Source organism: Pongo abelii, chromosome 2 (assembly GCF_028885655.2).
Source record: "Pongo abelii isolate AG06213 chromosome 2, NHGRI_mPonAbe1-v2.0_pri, whole genome shotgun sequence".
In the NCBI taxonomy this organism is placed as follows: Eukaryota; Metazoa; Chordata; class Mammalia; order Primates; family Hominidae; genus Pongo; species Pongo abelii.
In genome coordinates, this window is record NC_085928.1 from 9,990,165 (window position 1) to 10,017,057 (window position 26,893).

The following is a 26,893-nucleotide window of genomic DNA, read 5'->3' on the forward strand; positions in this document are numbered from 1 at the left end:
AAGAACATTTGTGTTTTAGCCCATTCTCATGCTGCTATAAAGAAATACCTGAGACTGGGTAATTTATAAAGAAAAAAGGTTTAATTGGCTCATGATTCTGCAGGCTATAGAGGAAGCATAGTGGCTTCTGCTTCTGGGAGGCCTCAGGAAACTTTCAATCACGGCAGAATGTGAAAGGAAAGCAGGCACGTCCTACACGGCCAGAGTAGGAACAAGAGAGAGAGGGAAAGGTGCTACACACTTTTAAACAACCAGACCTCACGAGAACTCACTCACTATCGCCAAGACAATATCAAGGGGGATGGCACTAAACCATTCATGAGAAATCCATCCCCATGATGCATTCACCACCCACCAGGCCCCACCTTCAACATTAGGGATTACAGTTCAAAATGAGATTTGGTGGGGACACAGATCCAAACCATATCAACTTGTAGGGGCAGAGAGACGTCACCTTTACTTGAATTGCAACCCTTACCTTTTCATCGCAGGCTGTAGGAGCAGAGCCTGACAACCAGCACTTGTCTTGGAGATCACTGCATCTAGAATAATCCTGCCCTAGAGATCTAGGTGGACACACAGGCAAGTAGGGGCCTGGTGGCCCACTGATTTCCCTACTGAAATAAAAAGCCAGATACAAGACTTCTACATCTGCAAAGGTGGAGTAGATGTGCTTTTCCCTACTTTTCCCACTAAATATGACTAAAAACCCTGGACATTATGCATAAAACCAACATAAGAGGATGCTGAAAGGAAGAGATAAAAGGCAAACCTGCTGGGGACCTCAGGACCTGAGGAACAACATGGTGGTGAGTTCCCTGGGTTTCTTGTTTTGCCTCATACATTTGTGACTCTAGAGAAACACAGGTAAAACAAAAGGTTTAAATCAGATCCAGAGTCTGATGACATAATACAAAAATGACCAAGTTTCAATAGAAAATCGTTTATCTTATCAAGAACCAGAAGATCTAACACTGAATTAGAGAAGACAATAGATACCAGCAGAAAAACAAACAGATTTTTAAAGCAGTCACAATAAAAGTGCTCCAACAGGCAATTATAAACATGCCTGAAACAAATGAAAAATAAAAAGTCTTGGCAAAGGGATAGAAATTCTTAGCAAGGAAATAGAAGATATAAAGAAGAACTAAATGGAAATTTTAGAGTTGAAAAATACAATAACTGAAATAAAAAGCTCAATGGATGAGCTCAAAGGTGAAATAGAGGGAACAGTTCAATAAGCTGGAACACAGGACAATAGAAATGACTCATCTGAATAACAGAGAGAAAATAGGCTTAAAAAAAAAAACCCACAAAAAACCCCAAAATGAACAGAGCCCTCAGGGACCTATGGAACTATAAGAAAAGCTCAAATATTCATGTCATCAGAGTCCCAAAAGGAGAAGAGAAAAGACGATGAGGCTGAAAAAGTACTCAAATAAGTAATGGCTGAAAATGTCTCAAATTTGGCAGGAGACAAAAAAAAACTATAAATAAAAAAGCTGAATGAATTCCAAATAAAATATACCCAAAGAAACCCATACCAAGAAACATCATAGTCAAACTTCTGAAAACTAAAGACAAAGAAAAAAATCTTGACAGCAGGGAAAGATAAATTACATGTTACCTATAGGCAATTTCCTTATAAGGAAAAAAAATTTGAATGACAATGGATATCTTATCAGCATTAAGGCCAGAATGTAATGGCACAATATTTTTCAAATGCTGAAAGAAAATAATTTTTAATCCAAAATTCTTTATGTAGTGAAAATATCCTTCAGGAATGAAGGGGAATCAAGACATTCTCAGATAAAGCAAAAGTAAGAAAATTTTGCCAGCAGACCCATCCTCAAAGAATGGCTAAAGGAATATATCTAAACTGAAAAGAAATGATGAAAGACGAAACCTTGTACTATCAGGAAGAAAGAACACAGTGAACAAAACTATGGGCAAATAAAATAGACTTTTATTCTCCTCTTTTCTAAATTATATTTGATGATCGAAGCAAAAATTTTAATACTATCTGATGTGAATCTCAGAGTATATAGAGAAAATAGTTAAGGCAATTAGAGTATAAATGATGCAGAGTAAAGGGACATAAGAAGATGTTAGGTTTTTATATTGCATAAGAACTAGTAAAGTGGCATCAGTAAGCTGTGATACACAAAATGCAGTACATAGAGCAACCACTAAAAAGTCTATACAAAGAGATTCACTCAAACACAGTATAAATAAATAAAACTGGAATTTAAAAATGTTCCTGGTCAGGCATGGTGGCTCATGCCTATAATTATCCAGCACTTTGGTAGGCCAAGGCAGGCAGGCTCAGAGCTTAGGAGTTTGAGACTAGCCAGGGCAACATAGTGAAACCCTATCTTTGCCAAGAAAAAAAAATTAGCTGGGCACAGTGGTACACATCTGTAGTACCAGCTACTCAGGAGGCTGAGGTGGAAGGATGACTTAATCTAGAAAGTTGAGGCTGCAGTGAGCTGTGGTCGCATCACAGCACTCCAGTCTGTGCAACAGAGTGAGACCCTGTCTCAAAAACAAAATAAAACAGGCTGGGCATGGTGGCTCATGCCTGTAATCCCAGCACTTTGGGAGGCCAAGGCAGGTGGATCACCTGAGGTCAGGAGTTCGAGACCACCATGACCAATATAGTGAAACTCCATTTCTACTAAAAATACAAAAATTAGCCAGACTTGGGAGGCTGAGACAGGAGAATTGCTTGAATCTGGAAGACGGAGGTTGCAGTTAGCCAAGAAGGCACCATTGCACTCCAGCCTGGGCAACAGAGCGAGACTCCATCTCAAAACCAAACCAAACCAAACAAAACAAGAAAAAGTTCCTGTGCAAGTAACCCAGAAGAAGAAAAGAAAAAGAAAAAAGAAATGAGAGAACAGAAATAAAAATAAAATGGCAGACTTAAACCATAACAATATGATAATTACATTAAATGTAAATGGTCTCAATATACCAACTAAAAAACAGATATTGGCAGAATGGATTTTTTAAAAATGATACAAGTATATGTTGTCTACAAGAAACTCCCTTCAAATATAATGATGGTCTATGTAGAAAACCCCAAGTAAGCTACAAACAAAGCCAAATACTAAAAACCCAAACCCTCCTGGATTAGAGAAGACAATAGATGCCAAAAAAAACAACCCTATATCTGTATTTAATAAGTGAGTTCAACAAGATTACAGGATACAAGATCAACATACAAAAATCAATTTTATCTCTATATACTAGATATTAACATGTGGAAACTGAAATTAAATATACCTAACATTTATAATTACTTATTTTAAAAAAGGTATAAATTTGACCAAATGTGTATAGAACTTGTATGCCGAAAACTATACAACATTTATGAAAGAATCAAAGAACAACTAAATAAATGGACATATATACCCATGTTCATGGATTGGAAGACTTAATAGTAAAAATGTCAGTTCTCGAAAAATATACATGTTTAATGCAATTCCTATCATAATCCCAGCAAGATTTTTAATGAATATAAACAAGATTATTTTAAAATTTATATTGAAAGGTGAAGGAACTAGAATAGTTAAAAGAATCTTGTAGACTGAGTGTGGTAGCTCACATTTGTAATCCCAGTGCATTGGGAGGTCACAGTGGGAGGGTTACTTAAGGCCAGGAGTTCAAGACCAGCCTGGGCAACATGGAGAGATTCCTTCTCTACCAAAAAAAAAAAAAAAAAAAAAAGTCTTGTAAATGAAGAATAAAGTGAGAGGAAACAGCCTATTCAATTTCAGGATTTGTAGAGAACTTCAATAATCAAGACTGTGTGGTATTGGTGGAGGAATAGACACAGACCAAGGAAACAAAAGAGAGAAACGAGAAATAGACCTGTACAAGCAGGCAGCTGAATTTTACAAAAGTGCAAAAGCAATTCAGTGGAGGAAAGGCAGTCTCTTCAACAAACTGTGCTGGAGCAATGGGACATGTAGAGACAAATGAACCTTGATCTAAATCTCACACTCCAAACAAAAAGTAACTCAAAATAGCTTACAGACTTAAGCATAAAATGTAAATCTATATAGCTTTTAGAGAAAAACACAGGAGAAAATCTCTTGAGGTAGGACTACACAGAGTTCTTAGACTTGACACCAAATGCATAATCCATAAAACAAAAAATTGATAAATTGTTTCTGATCAAAATGAAAACTTTTGCTCTGCAAAAGATCTTGTTAAAAGGATTAAAAGACAAGCTACAGACTGGAAGAAAATATTTGCAATCACATATCTAGTATCTAGTAGACTAATGTCTAGAATATACCAAGAACTCTCAAAACTCAACAGTAAGAAAACAACAAGCAAACAATTAAAAAATAGCCAAAAGTTGCAATGAACGGAGATCGTACCACTGCACTCCAGACTGGGTGACAGAACAAGACCCTGTCTCAAAAAAAAGAAAAAAGAAAAGAAAAGAAAGAAAGAAAATAGCCTAAAGGATGGGCGTGGTGGCTTACGCCTGTAATTCCAGCACTTTGGGAGGCTGAGGCTGGTCAGATCACCTGAGCTCAGGAATTTGAGACCACTCTGGGCAACATGATGAAACCCTGTCTCTACTAAAATACAAAAAATTAGCCAGGTGTGGTGGCCTGCACCTGTAGTCCCAGCTACTAGGGAGGCTGAGGCATGAGAATTGCTTGAGCCTGGGAGGTGGAGGTTGCAATGAAACAAGATGGCGCCACTGCACTTCAGCTTGGGCTACAGAGTGAGGCTCAGTCTCAAAAAACAAAAAAGGAGTTGGGGGCAAGAAAATAGCCAAAAGTCAAGAAGAGACATTTCACTGAATGGGATATATAGATGGCAAATAAGCACATGAAACAACATTAGCCATTAGGCAAAAACAAATTAAAAATCACAGTGAAATATCATCACTACACACTTAACAGAAAGACCAAAATTTTTAAAATGGTGACAACACTATATGATGACATGAATGCTGAGAGACTGGTTCTCTCCTACACTGCTGGTAGGAATGTAAAATGCTACAGTCACTCTGGAAAACATTTTGGCATTCTCTTTAAAAACTTACAATTTCCCTACAGCTCAGCAATTGCACTCCTGGGCCCTCATCTCAGAGAATGAAGACTTAGGTTCACACAAAAACATGTACATGGAGGTTTACAGCAGCTTTATTTTTAATCATCAAACACTGGAAACAATGCAGATATCCTTCAGCAGATGACCTGTTAGACACACTGTGGTACTTCCATACTGTGGACTGCTACACCCAACCCACTTGGAATTATGCTGAATGAAAAGGTGAATCCTAGAGGTTATGTACTTTATGATTCTATTCATAAAATATCCTTGAAATGACAAAATTTTAGAAATGGAGAACAAATTAGTAGTTGCCAGGGGTTCTAGGGGAGTGAGGATGAGAGGGAAGTGGATATGGCTATAAAAGCGTTCCACTTTGTGGGATAGAGACGTTCTGTAGCTTGACTACAGATACTCTATCAGTGTCAGTATCCTGCTGTGATATTTACTGTGGTTTGTGAGAAGTTGCCATTGCAGGAAACTAAGTAAAGGGCACATAGCACCTCTCCGTATTATTTGTTACAACTGCATGCGAATCTACAATTATCTCAGAATAAGTTTAATTAAAAGAAAAAGCCAGATACAGAACAATACGGTCTGTCTCTTAACTCCCAAATTCCCAGTTGGCTGGCCACACACCACAGTCTCAGTTCTGTCCATAACCAAGTTTGGGGGATCTCTTCAAGTTTGCAAATGTCACTTCTACTGAGATCCTTCTGACAACTTCAGTGAAGTCTCTCCTCAAAGCTTTTTTTTTTATTTTTATTTTGAGACAGAGCCTTGCTCTATCACTCAGGCTGGAGTGCAATCACTGCAAACTCTGTCTCCTGGGTTCAAGCGATTCTCCTGCCTCAGCCTCCTGAGTAGCTGGGATTACAGGTGCCCGCTACCATGCCCAGCTAATTTTTGTATTTTTAGTAGAGATGGGGTTTCACCATGTTGGTCAGGCTGGTCTCCAGCTCCTGACCTCAGATGATCCACCTGCCTGGCCTCCCAAAGGGCTGGGATTACAGGCATGAGCCACTGAGCCCGGCCTCTCCTCCAAATTTTCAAGCTGTGTATTTTAAATCATAAAATGTTAGAGCCAGGAACATTTGAAATAATGGCTTGATAAAAGAGTCCATCAGACCCCTGACCACCCTTCCTTTCTATGAATTATAACCAACGGAAATCCAGTGCACTTACCGCGTCCAGCTTTGAGTGAAGCCCCCAAGCTTCCTGCCCCTGAGACTGCCGCCCGTAAACCTCTCTTGCATGGATTCTGTAGAGCTGCCCCGGCCAGAAGTCACTCAGCCACTCCTCTGCTCCAGGCCTGGTGGCCTGCTGGAGGCCAGAGAGTGGGTAAGTCACGCTCAGCAGTGCCTACAACTCAAGCCACTGCTCAAAGGCTGTTGTTTTATTTCTCAAGTTAGACCACAGGCTCTATAGCAACCTGGGCCTCCTCAGACACACACAGTGTGACGCTGAGACACAATTCTCAACGCTGCTATGGTGTAGAATTTTTTGCAGAGAAGGAAAGACAGGAAGGCCTCTTGAGGTCAGTGTGAGTCAGGGACACTCCACTGGGGCATAGGTATATCACTCACAGGTTGAAGGTAGGTAGACTGAGGCTCAAAGAGCAAGCAGAGGAGCTAATGTTCAACCCAGGTTGTGTGGAGTCTCAGTCCAGTGGCCTTACCCTCCACAGCCACGTTGCTAGTTATACTGGACAGAGCTCAGACTGTGCCCTGGCCTGTGTAGATGCACCAGAGGTTTTATTTGGAGGTCACAGCCGCTGGGAAAGGGAGAGTTGTTGGGGATTGCCAGGAAGGGACAAGGCATTTGTAGGCATGCACCATCTGCTTTTACACTACCCCTAGAGTCACGTGGACCCCCTCCAGCATTTTTTTTTCCCTTAGATGGAGTCTCACTCTGTCACCCAGGCTGGAGTGCAATGGCGTGGTCTTGGCTCACTGCAACCTCTGCCTCCCTGGTTCAAGCGATTCTCCTGAGTAGCTGGGACTACAGGCGCATGCCACCAAGACCGGCTAATTCCCCTTCCAGCATTGTATGTGTCTGACCGCATGAAGTGTGAGTGTGTCTGTGTGCGACTGTGTATGATGTGAGTGTGTCTGTGTCTATGTGTGGGCCAGGTGTATAGTCTGCATATATCCGTGCACATCTGTGTCTCTGTGGGTTGTCTGTGCCTATGTCTCTGCTTGTGTGTGTGCATGCATATGTGGTCTGTGTGTGTCTGTATTCATGTGGTATCTCTGGAATGTGTGTCTGTATGTCCCTGCGTGCAGTATAGTGACTTTGGGAGTGCACATGTGTACACGTGTGGTGAGTGTGCGGCCCTGCGCGAGTTGTCTGTGTACGTGTGGTGCCTGTGGGTCTATGTGCGCGCGTGTGCCCGTGGGTGTGGTGTGTCCTCCCGCGCTGAGGCTGCGATGAACCCAGCTCAGTTCAGGCCTCCCTGACAGTCCTCGGGCGGCCACCCCGGGGCGCGGCTGTCCACGAGGCGGGGAGGAGAGGAGTGCGTGGCTGGGTCGGCGGGCGGCGCCCCCGCTCCTCCCCGCGGGCCGGGCACACGTGGGCCCCGGGCGCCGCCTCCCCGCGCCGCCTGCCGCCCGCCGGGTCCCGCGCGTCCCCACCCACCTCGGGCCGCCCCCGTCGCCGAGCCGGCCCGGGGATAAAGTGGCGGCGCAGACGCCGCACCCTGTCGCCGCGAAGCCGGTCGCGCGCAGCTCGTCCCGGCCCTGGCCCGCCGCAGACGAGGATCCGCTGCGCTCGGGAAACGCGACAGCGGCGCTCGTGGCCCCGGTAACTGCCTCCCGGCCCCCGCCCCAGCCCGCCAGTGCCGCCGTCAGGGGTGGGGAGCAGCACTGGGGTCCCGGACACGCCCGGCGTGGGCTCCCGCTACCCATGTGTGCGTGTGTGTGTGCACGGTGTGTGTGCGCGCGTGTCCGAGTGTGCGCGCGTGTGTGTGCGCGCGCGCCCTCCCTGCTCCTTCGCACCAGCCCCCAAACCAACTTGTCCCCATCAACTCCATCTTTCTAGTCCCCACCTTCCCCGGTGCAGACACCCGGCGAAGCCCACCCGGTTTTCCCAGCGGCATTTCCGATGACAGCTTCGGGGCTACGTGTCCTGTGCTGTCGGAGACGCGCAGGAAGCAAAGTTTGTGAGAAGCGTTGGGGGCGACTTTGCCTTGGGCACCCGCATTTGTGCGTCTGCGAGGTGCCTCGGGGTGCGCGGAGCTAGTTTCCCAGTTTCCCGGGCCCCTCCCTTCTCCGAGCCCCTCCAGCGATTTGTTTAGGAAAAGTGATGACATGAACTAGTAGTGGAGAATCGCAGCGCCGCTCCCCGCCCTGGGGGAGGGAGGGGAGCCCCGGAGAGCCTGCCGGTGGGAGCTGGAAGCAGGCTCCCGGCTGAGCGCCCCAGCCGGAAAGGCAGGGTCTGGGTGCGGGAAGAGGGCTCGGAGCTGCCTTCCTGCTGCCTTGGGGTCGCCCAGATGAGGGAACAGCCCGATTTGCCTGGTTCTGATTCTCCAGGCTGTCGTGGTTGTGGAATGCAAACGCCAGCACATAATGGAAACAGGTTTGTCATGTATCCTTGGAATTTCAGATGGGAGGAATAATCTGAGTATCATCCACCTCATTATTGTGCCCACTTGAAACTGTTCCTTGGAGATTTTAAGATAGATGGGTCTTCTTGCAGCTGGGTCTTTGTACCCATAGAGCTGACTATAATTTCCACTTGATTACAGCTAAAATAGTCTTTAAGATGAAGTTTCCTGAAATGATTTAAAATAAACACAGATGGGAAGGGGGAAAAGCTGTAATGAGGCACTTAAAAAATAAAGTGAGCATTTTCTTAAGAACAAATGGGATTTTTCAGTCTTGGAGAGGTTTGCAAGAAATGTATGTATGTTTTAAACCTTTGAAACGGAGGGGTTTTTAAAACTGCTTTTAAAAAAATGTTACTGACTCTGAACTAGGCTTTTCTCTCCTATCCATACATGTTCTTGAGATATTTCTGACTTTGGAATGTGTCACTTTTCCTTCTAGGACCTGAAGACCCTTCCAGAATGCCAGAGGAAAGTTCCCCCAGGCGGACCCCACAGAGCATTCCCTACCAGGACCTCCCTCACCTGGTCAATGCAGATGGACAGTACCTCTTCTGCAGGTACTGGAAACCCACAGGCACACCCAAGTAAGTCTTCCCCAGAGAGTCACCCCAGGTAACAGGGAAGCATGGCCCCTGCTTCTCCTCTGGTCGTTATCATGTGCCATCTGGGGCGGGGCCGCTTTCTCTATGACCTACTTCCCCTGCCGTTTTAATGTTAGGCTGAGCAATGTTAACAAAGCTAAAATGTATACTTCATAATTTTCAAATTAAGAAGCAGGAATTCTTTTTTCATTATAACAACTCAGATATGGATCCTACCGTATGGCAATTTTCAAAAATTCCACGACTTTATTTTCTGTACTGGAGTTGATTTCCTGTTGTACAGGCATTCATTTAAAATCAAACCTGACAATTAAAGAAAATCCCCTAGATAGATGAAAAACCCGAAGTAATACATATATCTTCACCTTTGCTCTCTTTTCCTGCTTGTTTCTGAGCTTCTGAAGATGGCATACATGTGTCACCAGGAAGAAAGGGGCCTGGGTATTTCCTTCTGATTCCTTGCCAGCTCAACTACTTTGTACATTTTCCATCAACGATTTGTCTTGCTATTAGAAGCAGGCATTGGGACTATACACAAGACAGCTGGTCTCCTGCTGCTGCTCCCTCCTCTTGGATGAAGCAGGAAAGCCCTGCTTGTTTGTGTTATTTGGAAAAAGAATTTATTTGTGGTAACCAATTGGCCTGGTGACAAGAACATTTCCTGTTCCAGGGACATTTTACCTGTTTCGTAGGCCTCTTGTCTCCTAGGGATCATTGTGTGGTTGGATTATGTCTCTCTTTGTGCTCCAGTAATCACCCAACCCTCACACAGGTGTAGAATTTCTTCTCTGTCTTCATCAAGGTATCTATGATCCAGGGAGCTGCACGTTAAAAACACAGAGATAAGGACTTTTAAAACCCGGCGTAGAGTCATAGCTTCAGGGCAGCTACACAGACTGGCTATGGTTTCTCTCTAGTGTTTTCAAGTGGGTAACGTGCTGAGAAGAGTTCCTACCAGTTCTGGTAATACATTTCTTAAAGAATGTGTCTGTACGTGCATATGCTTAGAGGAAGTGGGGAGTTGTCGAGCATTATGATGCTAATTAATCATTAATTCTCCACTCTGACTTAACTGGCTATAGACTTGCTCAATCTTGGATTAATTTCTAACAGATTAGTGGTTTGTGGTAATTTGATCAATATACAGAAAGAGGACAAATAATTGAAAATAGAAGTTTTTAATGTCTGAGTCTCAGACTTGGGGGGCTTTGTTGGTTAAGTAGTGAGGTTGTCCTAGTTCGAAGTCAACAAAAATAAAGAGGTTCTGCAGTCCTGGCACAGGGGGAGGGTGGTGGGTGAGTGGGTTAGAAATGGTCAAGTTGGCTGCCCTGCCCTCCCTTCGCCTGCATGTGGTTTTCACAATCTTTGTGCTGAAGTTGCATTGCGGGGAGCCCTCTCTGCTCCGTTGCTTTTGCTCTAGTTAGAGATGATAACTCAACTTCTTAATTTAAACTGAGCTGCCTCTTGGATGTCAGCGTCCGCCTTGTGGTGGGTGCTGATGGGCTTAAGAACAGGGGTGGATGGTTGAGGCAGTTCGGCCCCAGAATTTGGAAGAAACCTATGGGTCTAGAAAAGGTTAAGGGAAAAAATTATTGAGGGCAGGAGCACTGAAATAGAAAGAGCAACAGAACCATGAGCATGTATGAACACTTTCCATAGTGTTATCCTCAGTTTACCAAAGAGGAAGGGGCTGGCCAAGGTCCTACCTACCTGCCCTGCCCTGCCTCCAGCCCCTGGAGATGATGCAGAGGTCCTGGAGGCCCCTTGCCATGACTCATGTTAACCCTGTGCTTGCTGGATCTTGGGGCAGTCTTGGGGGTCCTAGGGTGGGGGCTCAGGGCAGAGGTTTGTGCCAGCCAGCATGAAACACCTCTGTATCTTCATAACCGAGACCAGCTGCTCAGCATGCCTGCCCTCTTGCATGATCTGGGAGACCCCCCGCAGCATCATTATAATAAGTATTATTATTATTGCCTGCACAGAACCATTCACTCTGCTTTTAGGAAGAGGGAGGGGACCTCAAGTCACCAGGGCTTCAATCTTTCCCCCCAGTCTCTTTACCCCTCTTCAGCAAAACCAGGGCCTTGCTTTGTGCAATCCTGCCTCCTCCCGGTTAGGAAGAAAGAAGGGAGGAAAAGCAAGGGGCAAAAAAAGAGGAGACTGAACCCTCCCCCACTACTCTACCAACTGTGGGCAAAACCTGGGTTAAGAGCACCTCATCTCCAGCCCTGCCTCTGCTATCTTTCTCATAGAGGCCCTCGGGACCTCAGAAGCCACCCCGGGGGCCTGTGGATATCTTATTATGCAGAAGGATCTGTGCCAGCCTCGGTTTGTCAGTACTGGTTTGGGTGGATTTTCTGGCCAACCAGTTACCTCCAGCTCCTGGAGCCTGCCATGAGGACCTACAGGGACATATTACCCTCAGACGACCTGCTGGGTTCCAAGACTGGCTCTGCAGGTGGCTGGGAGCAACACTAAGCCATAGGTGTCAGCCGCCACACTGGGAACCTGGCTTAACCCACTTTATGGAAGCAAATTCTGTCGTATAAACACCAGCCTCCTCGGACTGGACCCTGAGAAAGAGAAAGCATGTCTTGGGTTAGCCTTTACCGTCAGTGCTGTTTTTAACGTAGCAGGCCAGAGTCTCCGTATTTCATCATCAGGAATCAGAGCTTAAACCTCCATTTGGCAGTGCCAAGGCTAATTCATGCTGTAGTATTTACGGTAATAACAAATCTTATACTTAAGGCATGGCAGAATTATCTCATATTAGTTGAGTGCCAAGTATGTTCTAGGGTCTGGACTAGATTCTGTGCACACATGATCTCATTTTACCTTCACATCAATCTGTGAGACAAGTGTTATTATTCTTACTATTCCCATTTTACAGATGACGAAACAGAGGTCCAATGTTACAAAGTATCTTTCTCCAAATGACCCTACTGGCAGTAGTGGGATTTGGTCCACAATCTTCTGACGTGGACCAAGTCCAATTGTTCTCCTTACACCACCAAGCAGGACATATTTTGTCTTTATAGGTAGTGTTTTCCTGATAAATTCTTACATTTTGGGTTAGGGTAAACATCATTTCCTAGGGTAAAGAGGAAGAGAATAATTAATTCTCCCTAATCGTTTGCTCATAATATATTAAAGGTGGGAAATGAGCTGGGTTCAGTGGTACACATCTGTAGCCCCAGAAACTCAGGAGACAGAGGCAGGAAATTCCTTGAGACCAGGAGTTTGAGACCAGCCTGGGCAACACGTTGAAATTCTGTCTCTTAAAAAAAATAGATTAGAGATAGGTATCCATCCTGAAAACAACAACAACAACAACAATAACAAAAAATAGAATTTATGCCCTTGGCTGACTGGCTGCCTTATCCAATTCAGCATGCTGGACTTTAAAAATATTGGCCAGGTGCAGTGGCTCATGCCTATAATCCCAACACATCGGGAGACTGAGGTGGGTGGATCACCTGAGGCCAGGAGTTCGAGACCAGCCTGGCCAAAAGTGGTGAAACTCCCTCTCTACTAAAAATACAAAAAATTACCCGGGTGTGGTGGCAGACGCCTGTAGCCCTGGCTACTCGGGAGGCTGAGGCAGGAGAATTGCTTGAACCCAGGAGACTGAGGTTGCAGTGAGCGGAGATCACGCCACTGCACTCCAGCCTGGGTGACAGAGCAAGACTCCATCTCAAAAAAAAAAAAAAAAAAAGAAAAAAGGGGATACGGGATCATGAGCAAATGTCCACTGATGCTATCAGCAGGGTGATGGAGACTGGTCCATGGATGGGGACAAGCTGCTTTGTGGGCTCTTGAGCTAGGAAGTCACAGTTTCTCTTGTGCCCCTTTGAGAAATATTTAGCACCTTTATATTCAGCCCACCAAGTGGCTCTCAGTCCATGGAAAGGACAGCTGGAAGTTAACTGTGAGAATTCCTTACCCATGAGCTCAGGTGAGGGAAGGGGTGCGGTCTGAAAACACTGTGCAATTTGATGACTTAGACTCCAAAAATATCCTCATTTGACACTGGATGACCAGGAAGGCTGGAGAGCAGGCTGTAATTATATGATTGTACAACTCTGACCCCTGCCAGGCAGTGAGTTCAAGGCATGGAGCAGACCATATTTGCTGTTCACTTGCAAGGCCCGGCATGAAGGAGGTGCTGAGTAGAGGGTTACCGAGTGGACACATCTCACTCTCATCTTTCCTCAGCGCTAGTCCATCCACCAGCTCGTGCCACTTGGCCTTCCCGGCAGCCCCTCAACTCTGGAGAGCTGGCCCACTTTCTTTTCTGTAGCTTCTGTTACGATGATAACAACTGGTGTATTGAAGGAACTGGCTTAAAGTGTGATTGTCCCTCCCTCGCTGATGTCCCAAGACACACCCCTGGGAGGCCAGCCCTCCCCACTTCCTCCAGAGCCCTGCCCTCACACCTCCAGTAAGTGCCTCCTCCTTTAAATCTCTGTTTAGCATTTTGTTCCAAATTCCCCTGCATTTATAGAGACCTTCTGGAATATAAGCCCTTTCTCCGAACCTTACTGGCCTTGCCTTCTAGTCCTTTCTTGCCTCAGACCTCGGTCACGTGGCTTTTCCCTCCAGGAACTTTGTAGCCACCCCCTCACCATGGCTCCCTCCTCTCACACCTGGCCAGCTCCACCGGTCTGAGCTGCCTCGGGGCCAGGGTGCAGCCTGCATGGTTTTCAGGATTTTCCTGTCGGTGACGTGGAGCTAGGTGCTGCAAGGGGAACACAGGCAGTGGATGGACTAGCAAGGGAGATTTGGCATTGTTTCTGGAACCTGCCCAAGTCCTCAGAACTGTGGCCGCTTTCAATGGATCTAGAACCAATAAGACGGGGCTCCTCCCTCCTGCAGTTCCTTCCCTTGCTCCTGGGAGTGGGGCTCAGTGATGGTCCCCATCACAGCCCTTCCGTTCTAGGCCCATGTTGATCCCTTTCTCCATGAAGCCTTCACTCCCTCTGTGTGTCTACAGCAATGGGCAGTGCCATCCTCGGGTACTTCCCCCACCTATGCCAGTTTACCTGGAGGAGAGGCCATGCACTGAGGCCTGGGTAGATTTAAGTAATACAGAACATCCCCCCTTCTTGCGTCCTTGTAATATCCTCCTCACATCAGCCCCCAGCCAGACACGGGTGTGGCACCTGTGGCTCTGGGAAATAAGGGCCCCTCCTAGCCATCTGGACCCATCCGGAGGTGAAGAATTTTCACCATCTGCTTGGACATAATTCCATCCCCACGGCCTTCCTGAGACTTTGTCCTCAAAGGTGGGACTGGCTTTTCCTTCCCCGCCCTTAGGTTTTCTAATCAGGTTGTCAGCCGGCTGTTTAGTGCTTTCTTTCCCCCACCCCCTGCTTTGGGTGTTCATTCAGTGTTCCAGGAAACCTTCTGCAGGTCCTGTTTTCATCTTTGAGTGTAGAAGGGAGTGTGAATTTCCATCTCCCCAGGCTGCAGCTGCTGAACCCTGTAGCCCTTCTGAACTCAGGCCACCTGCGACCAGGTGTTCCCGCACCACCAACCAGCTGGTTTAGTGCAGATGCTCCCTGGGGTCAGCTAAATCACACAGCTTATTGTCCCTTCAAGTGGCCATTTTGAACCTCACTCTGTCAGTCTCTGCAGGGGTGAGGACGGCCTGGCTTCTGCTCAGCGCCCCTTGCATGCAGCTCTGTTGCTCTCCCATACGGCTCCTTGCTCTCGTCTCCCAGCATCCAAAGCAGCGATTCATTCAGCAAATACTTCCTTATTGACGTCTACATGGTCCTTGGGCGCCAGGGTGGGGAAAGGGTGGCAAAGATCATGCATCTGATGAAGGGGTGGGGATGGACCAACACACGGATAATTATAATATGATGCAGCCAGGACCTAGAGGCAGGGCTGCTGCTATGCCACACAGAGCTTTTGTGCAAATCAGACAGAGGTGCCCACTGGGCAGAGGCTGCCCCATGAGTTGGTGAGCAGAGCGTGGGCTGGGTCGCAGCTCCTACTTGCCCTTCTGTCGTGTGTCCTGGATGGTGTTCCACCCTCGGAAAGGGCACGTGGGGGAGAGGACCCAAACACAAAAGCATGAGCCAAAGGGTGGGTGTAGGGGCCCCAGCTTTGTATCTCAAATAACCAGCCAGATGAAGTGGTTCGTAGTAATCTAGGCGCAAGGCGAAGAAGGCCGAGTCATGGCAAAGACATAGCACTGCGTGGTAGCGGGAGATGGAGAGATGAACATGGACTGTGCCTGAGGATGCATGGGCAGCAGAGGGAGAAGGAGGGTAACTCCCAGGTGTCTCTGGAGTGATGGCAGAAGGAGCTGGTGTTATTGAGTGTGTGGGAACATGGGATTCTCCTTGACAGCACACACCTTTAATGTATTCTCTGCTTGGAACACGGTGGGGCTGCTGTGTGGCAAGGAGGACGCATGGGATCATCGCAGGCTGCGGGTCATTTGTTGACACAGCCCTGGGATAAGCCAGGAGGGGAGTGAGGAGAAGGAACAGTGGCCAACAAACTGATTACATTTCAGACGTCATCAATACAATATCAATCAATATGAATCACGAGTGACTCTGCTGAAGGTAAGGAAGGAATCAGCTTACACCTTCTCCCCACAAGGAGGAAAAAAAAGTGAAGCACCTTTGACTTATGTCTGTTGTTCCATAAAATTTACTCTTAAACTCTGAGAAAATGGGACCTACCATGCATCTTCTAGCAATGACATTATTTTTAGTCAGATTATTGCATTTTAATAGCACCTGTATGTTATTTTGTCCATTTTAAGAATTTCCAGAAGTTTCTTTTTCTTGTATGAAGCTGTTATTTCTCCTTCTGATGCTTCTGCCTTTGTGATAGCATAGCAAATTGTTTTATTTTTAAACAGGGCATTTCTTCTGGGCTTTTTAAAAATACTCTTCAAATAGCAAAGATCTTTTGATGGCAAGAGGCAAGGCCGGCTGCTATTCTTGCAGTTGAGTTTTCCAACAGCTTCTTTAAGGGATAATTTCTTCCAGTTGCTGTAAGAATGTTCTGCTGATACAAATCTGGCTTTATTTTGCAGTAGAGTCAAAGAAAAAAATAGCAGAATAAGCTGCTCCCTGAATAGCAACCTTTGTCCACCATTGTCTATTTATTGGCACCTTTTAGGTTTAGATCTTAATCCCAGATGCACTTTGTCCATGAATGCAAACCAAACTATTGGTCATTGTATACACGAAGGAAATGGTCTTTACTGGTGCAAATTTTTACAGCTGAGATGACAAGATGACCCTTGTCCCATATTGCAGGGTCATCCAAGGTTCTTGTTGGTAGGAGGTTCTTTTCATTTCACACAGCCTTGTTCATTAGGGGATGGGGGTGGGGATGCTGTGGTGGTCAGCGAGTGAAACGGGGTGACATTGTTCTCTGTGTGTTTGAGGGCTATAAGAAGAGCTGTGTGTTGTGTGTTACTACACTTGCAGCTGCCCCAAGTTGACCTTTGTGTCCGTCTGCTAACATGCCTCTCTCCCGGGCTAATGCTGACCATTTATTCCCATGCTTGATGTTCCACAAAGCCTCTTGTGTATGGTGATGAGAAGGTATGCCTCACCTTCCCTCCAAAAGATTCAAACAACATGTTTCTCAGGGAGTCATAGCTCTAGCAACATTCTGAAGAGAGGAAGGGAGAGAGGGAGGTAGGCAGGGAGGAAAGGAAGGAAGGAAAGAAGGAAGGAAGGAAGGAAGGAGAGAAGAAAGGAAGAAGAGAAGAGGGGAAGGGGAAAAATAAGGAGGAGGAAGGATAGAGGAGAGAAAGAAGAGTGGGAAAACAACAGACTGAGCACTAAGGTATCTTTAGAGATCAGCAGCTGTCCCTGACCTTGGGGACTTACAGGAGGTTCATGGATAGTTTTTGGGGGTCAGAGTCTGGGGCTTTTGACATCAAAGGGGTATGTACACTTTTCTAGGAAAGGAAGATGGATCATAGCCTCCACCAGACTCTCAAAATGGGGGTCAATGACCCCAGAGTTCTGCGCCCACTCGTCATTTCACAGATGGAAAGACTGAGGCCCAGGGGGTGAAAGGAGTTTCTCAGGCTGCCACAGGGCTGGGTCAGGACTGCAGGGCAGCCTCCTGATCACACATTGCTTCTGCTTCCGGCTTTTCCTCCAGAAGTTTCCCCTATGCCTTCTTCTGATCAATTTAAACTACAAGTTAGTCGTCCCGAGCAAATGTCCGGTTTGGAGCAGGGCTTGGAGAGGTACCAGCCCCGCCTCCCATGGGAAGCCATTTGGCCAGCCTCCATTTTTCTGGGTCTGTTGACAGTGGTTAGAAGTATGTGGGCACCTAAGTGATGCCCGCCGAGGCTGCTAATAAGTGCAGATGTACCTCAGAAGGGATGGCCAGAGACCTACTTAGAGCAGCCAGGAGATAGGTGGGAGGAGGGGGGAAACTGTGGGAGGAACAGGAGCCCAGGAGGCCTCTGGGAGAACAAGATTCGGAAGAAAGTGGCAGACTCTTATGAGGGGATCCCAAACAAAAAGGAAGGAAGCAGGGGAAAAAAGAATGAAAAGGGAAAGAGATGGAAGGACACAAAAAAACTGCACAGGAGGCCACATACAGCCTCTGGTTAATGTCTCCTTGTCAAGGCATGTCAGTTTTCCCAGGTCATTGACAGTCTACTGGATTAGAGATTAAAAACCTTTAGTTAGGAAATTGCTGCCTTTAGACATTTTAGAAGTTCCCCTCTGTTTCTCCTCTTCCGTCAATCTTGAAGACCCGTGTTTCAGGGAAACATAGCCTCTCTGAACAGCAAAAGCCAATGGTGCGTGCAGAAGAGTGGAGGTCCTGGGACAGGACTGCCAGGACCACAACTTGGTCGACACCAGCCAGGTATGGGCCTCCAGAGATGCTACTGACCCATCACTGCAGCAGTTTTCTCATCTTTAAAATGAGGACTAATAGCACCTTTCCCACATGGCTGGTGCAGGTGAGAGAGAAATGTGGGCTCCCTGAGGGGTCAGCATGAACTCTCCTGATTCCTTTGTCTGCTTCATCTCCCTGCACCATCGTTCTGGGGACTCTGTGGACCTGTGCCAGGCTTGTCGATTGCCCACTGTTACCCCTTACTTCCCTCCACCCTCATGGCAAGCGCCAGTCACAGAGGACCCAGTATGAAAGCAATCATGCTTTTGACAGATTCCAGCCTGACTGCTGCCCTCACCACACCAGGCCACAGGCTTTCCCCAGGGCTCAGGTTACTCACCTTTTTTTTCTTAACTCTTTTGTTTCTTCAAATGAAACTCAGTTCCATGTCAAGGAGATTTCAGGCTCCCTGATAAACTTCTGCAGTTGCTGGGTGCTTCTTTTAAAAGTAAACAAAACAAGAAAGCCACAAAGCTGGCCTTTGGTGTGAAATTCTTTTTGAGATAACACATAATAAGGGTAGTTCAACACTTTTCTTTTATGTGGAGCTCAGTACAGGATTTGTGGCATAACTCTTGACTGGAAGGAGAACCAAACAACCCTTAGCTATTATAGCTGGAAGTCAACTTAAATAAGCCTTCCTTAGAGCATCCAGTCAATTTTCAGTGGTCCATGTCTTAAGGTATTCCAGTCTTTGGCATATGTTTTTCCTTTGGTCCTGATTACGTTATCATGGTTGGTGGAAATGTTTATGCTGCAGAGAGTGAGACTGTTACTACAAGGGCCATGTGCTAGATCCAGAGTGGGCAGGATAGTCTGGGGTATGTTAGGAATCTATTGCTGTTATTCAGCCCATGATTCTGTGGGTTGGCGATTAGTGCTGGGCTCAGCTGGATGGGTCTTCTGTTGCTCCCAGCTGGGCTCCTGCATGTATCAATGGTCAGCTGCAGATCAGCAGGCACTGGCAGGCCAGCTAGAGGCTTGCCAGTCTTGGATGGCTTTACCACGTCTGGTGTTGGCAGGCTGTTGGTGGGATCATCTCAGTTCTTGTCCATGTGGTTTATCATGCTTTCTCAGACTGGCCTGGATCTGTTCTTAAGGTGGCAGTTTTTCAAGAGCAATAAGAACAGATGCCAGTATGCAAGTGCTTTTGAAGTCTCTCCTGTATCATGTTTGTGAATGTCCCACTGGCCAAAGCACATCAGGAGGCCAGCCCAGAGGCAGTATGTGAAGGCATGTCCAAGGAGCAAGGATGGAGGAGAGAATATTTTGTGGTCACTTTTGAAATCTACTGCATGGGAGAAAATATATTTGTATTAAGAGTTGGGACCAGGGTTGAAGTCTTATTACTACCTCTGCCTCTGAGTAACTTTAGACAAGGTACCATCTCTAGACTCTCTAGCAGGTTCCCAGAAGTTTTTTCTTTTGCTATAACTCTGGGATAGTTTGCATCTTGCAAGAGTAGAACAACCTATGAGCTTCTCCAGGGCAGAATTCATGTTTAGCTTTTTTCTATCTTCTCCAACACATGCCTCTTGTAGAGTTTCATACCTGGAACAAAATAAGGGATCAAAACACGTTTGTTGCATGGATGATTCAACTTCCTCATATTTACAGTGGGATGACTGAGAGAGGATGATTCCTGAAGTCTCTACTGCCACAGTTTTGCAGGAAAAGAATATAAGCATTTCTGTTGAGTATGGCTTCAAGGCATTAACATTTTGTGCAGGAAAGGAGCACCTAAATCCAGAAGTATCACTGAAGGAGTTAGTGACACCTAGAAGAAGAATATTCCCTGCAGGTTACCCCTCGAGATACTGGATGGCTGTACTTTCACCAGTTTGGTTAGCTTTGCTGTAAAACTCTGTGTGAAACGCATCTACGAGTGGGAGTTACAGTATGGCAGGTGTTTTCCATTTTAGCACAGAAGTTGCTGTGGATGTCAGAATCTGGAGGGTTTGCTTCCTTTTTTGATTGGGTGGGGGAATGGTTCAACAGGTATTAATTGAGCTCCAAATGTAAACTCAGTACTGTGCTGGACAGCAAAGGAGGGTCCACAAACAGCATGGAGACGTGGCCCCTTTCACTTCTGACCTCTCCATGGCACTAGCTCTTGCTGAACACCTCGTGTATGCCAGGTCTCATTCCAGTTTGGAGATAAAGAAATGAAGTTGCCCTGCTCCTGCCTTTGAAGGCATCTCCATGCATTTGTCAGGGAGGCAGTGCCATACACCATGGGTGTTGTTTTGTGAAGGCTGTGGATTCTGTGTTGGGATTTCAGAGAGACGTTTGGTGACTTTCAGCTGGATCTTGAAGGTAGAAAGGGTCATTCTGGGCCGAAGGGAATCACACTCTCACAGGCATGGAAGTGAGAGAGGATACAGCGTGCTCTGAAAATAACAAGGATTATTTGGAAACTGGAGTCCGAAGTGCATGGCAGAATGTAAGTTTGGAATGGCTGGCTCGGGAGCCTGCATTGGAATGGCTGTTGTCTAGTCTGCTGGGACCACTATAACAAAATACCACAGACTGGGGGTCTTCAACAACAGAAATTAATTTTCTTGCAGTTTTGGAGCCTAGAAGTCCAAGATCAAGGTGTCAACAGGGTTGATTTCTCCTGAAACCTCTCTCTTTGGCTCTCAGATACCAACCCTCTTTCTGTGTCCTTGTGTGGCCTTTCCTTTGTGCACTCAGTTCAGTTGGCAATGGCCATTTTGACTTGCTAAGGAATTTGGGCTTCATTGTATAGGCTGTGCTGGGAACCATGATAGAGTCAGGGGCCATGTGGGTTGGTAATTGTTTACAGTCTAGTCCATTCAGAGCAACTGAGAAATTCCTGCAAAGGTTTTATGTGGCTAAATGTCTAGAATTGGATAAGGATCTCACCTTTTCACATCTGTACTTCTCTGTGGTTCCATGGTGGATGCCCCAGCCTGCATGAAGTTGCTGTTGGTTTATCCTTTGCCTTGATGTCTTTTGTCCAAGACCGTCTAGTCTCAGCGAGCCCCACAGGCCACCTGGCTCAAGGGCAGAGCCAGCACATCATGGGAGCGTGCCAGGAATGAACTCTGTCATTGCAGGGTAAGGGTACTGTGCAGAGAACTGTGGCCATCCTCACTTCTTTCTTGCTGATTTTTGTCCTCAGGGATATCACTCATGATTAGTCTTTTTTTTTTATTGTTGTTTTAAGAGACAGGGCTTTGCTCTGTCACCCAGGCTACAGTGCATTGGCTCAATCACAGCTCACTGCAGTCTCCAACTCCTGGGCTCAGGTGATCCTCCCACCTCAGCCTCCTGAGTACCTGGGACTACAGGCACTTGCCACCATACCCAGATAATTTTTAAATTTTTTGCAGACACAGGATCTCACTATGTTGCCCAGGCATGTCACAAATTCCCGGCCTCAAATGATCCTCTCTCCTCAGCCTCCCAAAGTGCTGGTATTCCAGGTGTGAGCCACCACACCTGGCCTCATGATTGGTCTTAATCAGACATGGCTCTCCCCTTCTCCTTTCCCAGTGACATTGCAGCTAGGGCTGGCTGTAGGACTTGGTGATGGCTAATGAGACACAGAAGACATTTCTGGAGGATTTTAGCTCCATGATAAAAGGCAAGAGAGAGCAAGATGAGAAGATTGATCTCTCTCTCTGCCCCAATTCCCCTCACTCCCTACATTCTGCCTTTGTGGGCATAATGCTTGCAACTGCAGTAGCCATCTTGTAGTAATGAGATGGCAAGGCTAACATGCTAACAGAGTGATGGAGAAAGCTGGGAAAATCTGGGTCCTTGATGGAACAGCTGAGCCAACCTTGGATCTGCCTATAAATATACCTTGACTGATAGGACAAAAATCCACACCGATATGCCTCAACCACCAGGTGTGTTCTGATTTTTTCAGCCAGATGCATCCAAATGATGGAAGATCCAAATGGTGGTGAGTGTTTGGGCTGCTGATGCTTGAACTGAGTCTAAAAATGGCCCAAGACAGATATGGAGGAGCATGAATGAGAAGGAGGAAAGGAATCCTAGGCACATGTCCGGACTAAGTAGAGGCACTGGAGGCAGGTATGAGCAGGAGAAGAGAGGCTGATGTTGGAGAATAGTGGGAGATGAGCTTGGAGCCTGAGTAGGCATTGGTTGGTTGCCTCCCCAGTATCCATTTCCCTCTTCCACCCACAGTGCCTTAAATTTAAGAGGCATCTCTCCTCTACTTTCAGCCCATGTGTTTCTGTTTGTGTTGACTCCACCCTGGTGAGAGGTTGATCATGTGACAAGTTTAGCCTATCATCATTTTACATTCTCCCCAGCTACAGTGATTGGTTCAGGGATGGGCAAGTACCCAATGCAAGTCAGTGATCAATGAAACTTCCCCTGGGACTTTTGGGAAGGAAACTGTCACTTTTCTCTTCTGAAGTTGACTCTAGAAGTGTGAACCCTGGGCAGTCTGGCAACCATTTTAAGACTGCAAGGGGGAAGTCTGACCAAGAATGGAACCTACCTCAAGAAAGCAAAGCTAAGAAGTGTTGAAAGAGAAACCAGTTCCTGGTCATGTTGCCAGACCCCTTGAATCAAACCTAACAGTACTGAGCCTAACAATCACATAAGCCAATGAGCATGGGAATCACTTTCTGTCACAACTGAAAGAATCATCAAGGATCTGGAAATGGTCACATTGGAGGCTATGGTCATGTTGGAGGTTGTAGATAAAATTTTTGATAAGAAAGCTAGACTCTGGAGCAGAGAAAATAGAGTTTTCTTCCAGGCACGGTGGCTCATGCCTGTAATCTCAGCACTTTGGGAGGCCGAGGTGGGCGGATCACAAGGTCAGGAGGTCGAGACCATCCTGACCAATACGGTGAAATCCCGTCTCTACTAAAATACAAAAAATTAGCCGGGCATGGTGGCGGGCACCTGTAGTCCCAGCTACTTGGGAGGCTGAGGCAGGAGAATGGTGTGAACCCGGGAGGCACAGCTTGCAATGAGCCGAGATAGCGCCACTGCACTCCAGCCTGGGCAACAGAGCGAGACTCCATCTCAAAAAAAAAAAAAAAAAAAAAAAAAGACTTTTCACAGCATGTCTAAATTAGCCAGAGTAGGGGTCAGAAAGCATCATAAAATGAAGTTCTGAGTTACTGCCCCTGTTCTTGTATGACTATGTCTTTAGAGGCCAAGAGACCTCCCTTCTCTCTTCTCATCACTGACAGAGTTACCAACCAGAGATTCACTTAATAAAATTATCTTTTAAAATGCAAATATCTTTTCACCTTAATACACTGAAAAAAGAAGAGCAAGTTAAGCCTAAAGCAAGCAGAAGGAAGAAAATCATAAAGATCAGAGCAGAAATTAGTGAAATAAAGAATAGGAAAACAATAGAGGAAATAAATCCAAAAGTTGGTTATTTGAAAATACCAATAAAATTGATAAATCTTCAGCTAGATTCATCAAGAAAAAAAGAGAGAAGATTTGAATTACTAGAATCAGGAATGGAAGAGGGGATGCTACTACCAAATTTTCAAAAATAAAAAGGGTTATAAAGAAATACTATAAACAATTGTGTGCTAATAAATCTGATAACATAAATGAAATGAACAAATTTTAAGAAAGACCCAAACTTCCCAAACTGACTCAAGAAGAAATAAAAAATCTGAATAGACTTAAAACAAGTAAAGACATTGAATTAGTAAGCAAAACAAAACCAAAACCAAAAAAACTACCAACAAAGAAAAACCCAGGCCCAGCTGGTTTTGCTGTTGAAATCTACCAAACATGTAAAAAGAATTAATACCAATTCTCACAAACCTTTCCAAAAAATAGAGGAAGAGAAAACACTTCCCAACTTATTCTAAGTGGTCATTATTACCCAGATAATAAAAGTAAACAAAGACATCACCAGAAAAGAAAACTAAAGGTCAGTATTTCTTATGAATAGACATGCAAAAATACTTAACAAATACTAGCAAACTGAATCTGGCTAATTTTTGTATTTTTAGTGGAGACGGGATTTCATCATGTTAGCCAGGCTGGTCTCGAACTTGTGAGCTCAGGTGATCCACCCACCTCGGCCTCCCAAAGTGCTGGGATTACAGGTGTGAGCCACCGTGCCTGGCCCTATCTACCTATTTATCCACCCATCCATTCATTCATTCACCCATCCATCCACCAACTCACCCATTCATCCATTTGCCCATCTACCCATCCATACTTCCATTCATCCTTCCATCTATCCACCCACCCATACATCTACTCACACACCCACTCATCCATCCACCTACCATCTACCCATCCGTACATTCATTTAACCTTCAGTCCATCCATCCATCCATCCATCCATCCATCCATCCATCCATCCATTCATCCATCCATCCACTCACCCCATACATCCACCCAGCCACCCATTCATCCACCCTTCCACCCATCCATTCACCAATCTACCCAACCATCTATCCATCCATTTATTCATTCATCCACCCATCCACACATTTACTTATCCATACATCCGTTAATGTCATTCAGTAAATATTTACTGAGCACAAACTCTATGGCAGGCCTTGTGCTGGATCTTGGGTGACAGAGAAATCATTAAGACCCCATGGTCCCTGCCTTCCAAGGGCTCACAGCACAAGGAGAACGGCAGGCAGGCAAGCCACTAGTGCATGTGCCAGGGTCTGGAGTCTAGACCGGGTGATTTGCCTGGAGAAGCTAGAGAGCTTCCCAGAGGAGAGGACCCTCACAGTCCCATGCTCATGCCCCACCTGGCCATTCAGTGCATTTAGAATTCTATGCACCAGAACAAAGATGGGCATTGTCAGGCTCTATCTCCACTGAGGCCCCAGCCAAGACTTGGGGAGACAGCCTGCTGATCTCCATGGCTTAACCTCAGAGGGCTGCAGGGAGGCATGTATTCCTTGAATACATGAGTTTCTTAAAATTCTTTTGTAACCACTTTTTATTTATGCTTGTATCACCTTTGGAAAGGGGCAGGAAATGAATCTCTTTGGAAGGCCGAAACCTTTGTCTGACACGTTGCTAGATACTTCTCTGGCTTTACTTCCCTGACTCTCACAGCACCCATGAGATGCCTGGCCTCATTCTTGCTATTTCGTTGCCATAGACAGTGTCAGCTACATGCTATTAAGTAGCAGGGCCAGGATTTGAACCCAAGTCTGTTTGCTTTAAAAGCACCATTGAAATTCCAACAACTAGCTATGCCTCGTAAAACATTGCAGAACCATGCCTGTAACTCAGCTGTGTGTACAGATGCTACGTAACCCTCACAACAACCCTGGTGGGGGTGGTGGGCATGATAAGCCCATTTTACAGATGAGAAGACCGAGGCCCACAAAGGCTCAGTGGCTCTGATGAGGTCCCACAGTTAGGAATGCCAGGTCTGTGGTATAAGCCTGTGGTCCATGCCCCATTCACCCTCCATAGGTGTTCAGCTCCCGCTCCCACTGATGATGCTGGCCTGGCTGCAGACGCCCCTTCAGGTCATAATGGAGCGCAGAGGCCTCATTGTGCCTATGAAATTGTGACCATTTTCCTTAAATTCATCACTCGACACTCGTCTCACCTCTCCCGCATTCTCAATAAATTCCTGATCACTTATCGCCATCCGTTTGGCATTTCACCACCCAGAGGAACTTGGAGCCATCTGCAGCCTTGGAAAGTTCAAGCTGTTCTCCTTCCAGGAAAGAAAATGAATGTTACATAAGATGGAGCCCAGCACATTCTTATAGAAGATCAGGAAACCGCTTCTCTGACTAAAACAGCTCCCTGTTATCTCTGCCTCTTGCTTCCTATTTTATCCAGGTCCACAATCACACGGCAGCTGCCGTTTTTAAACATTCTGTCTTGCAGAGCCTTTAAAAAGAGCTCCATACTGTCCCTGTGTTCACACAGAATGGCTGTCTCTCCAAGACCCCCATGGACTCTGTGAGGAAAGGCTTCTCCCACTGCATTGTCCCCAGCAGAGCCTGTGCTGGTGGCCTTGTTCTTTGTCCTTCAGGTGTGGGTGGGAGACCTCTCCAGGGGTCGAGGTGCCTGCAGACCCCCAGTGGACCCTGGCCCACTTCCTCCTAGTGCCTCTCTGGGGTGGCAGGCCTGGCCCAACTATTACCATTTCTTCTTCATAGAACAGGCTCTTCTTCTACTTGCTCATCTTAGGTTATTTTATTTGGTTATTGTCAATAAAACTGGCTCTGTGTTTTGGGGAAACATGTTCATTATAGAACCTTAAGAAACTGAAGTAGAAAGATGTGACTACTGACCACTCCAGGACAATTAATGTTGATGTGCACAGATTCTGAGGGGTTGGAAAGCACCCTAAAGATGATCTATTATAGTTTGACCTGTGGGCTCTACCATGGGGAAACTGAGGCCCAGGGGGACTTAGGCTCACTCATTCCCTTGTAGGTGGCCATGGCAGGAGTGGGGAGTCCTACTCAGGGAGTCACTGTGGGATGGGGGACAAGTGAGCAGAAGCGATCAGTGGACTCTGCCATGTGGCCAGGATGGCTTTAAGCAGACGTGACATTTGAGCCGGGTCTGGTCCGCCCTGCAGCCCTGCAACCCTCTGCTTACTGCCGGCCTCCTGGGCAACACTGCTTTCCGGCTCTGCAGCCCCATCCTCCTCCCACCGATGTTACCGCCTAACCAGCCACCTCGCATTCTGGGTGGTAATTCCTGCTAAATGGCTCCAGATCAG

At 46.2% G+C, this 26,893-nt stretch overlaps 1 protein-coding gene across 7 annotated transcripts in view; it reads left to right on the top strand.

The window, feature by feature from the left end:
* The first annotated feature begins 7,704 nt into the window (after positions 1-7,704).
* Positions 7,705-26,893, top strand: part of MGLL (monoglyceride lipase) — a 134,083-nt gene continuing 114,894 nt past the window's right edge. Inside the window, exons 1-2 of one of the 7 annotated variants that reach the window (XM_009238420.4) lie at positions 7,705-7,881; positions 9,126-9,270. In XM_009238420.4, coding sequence (XP_009236695.1) covers positions 9,146-9,270 — 125 coding nt within the window. In that variant the 5' untranslated portion in view covers positions 7,705-7,881; positions 9,126-9,145. Of the gene's footprint in view, positions 7,882-7,951; positions 8,656-9,125; positions 9,271-26,893 lie in introns of those variants that run through there. The other 6 variants (XM_002813165.5, XM_054551292.2, XM_054551293.2 and 3 more) reach the window with 6 other exon arrangements.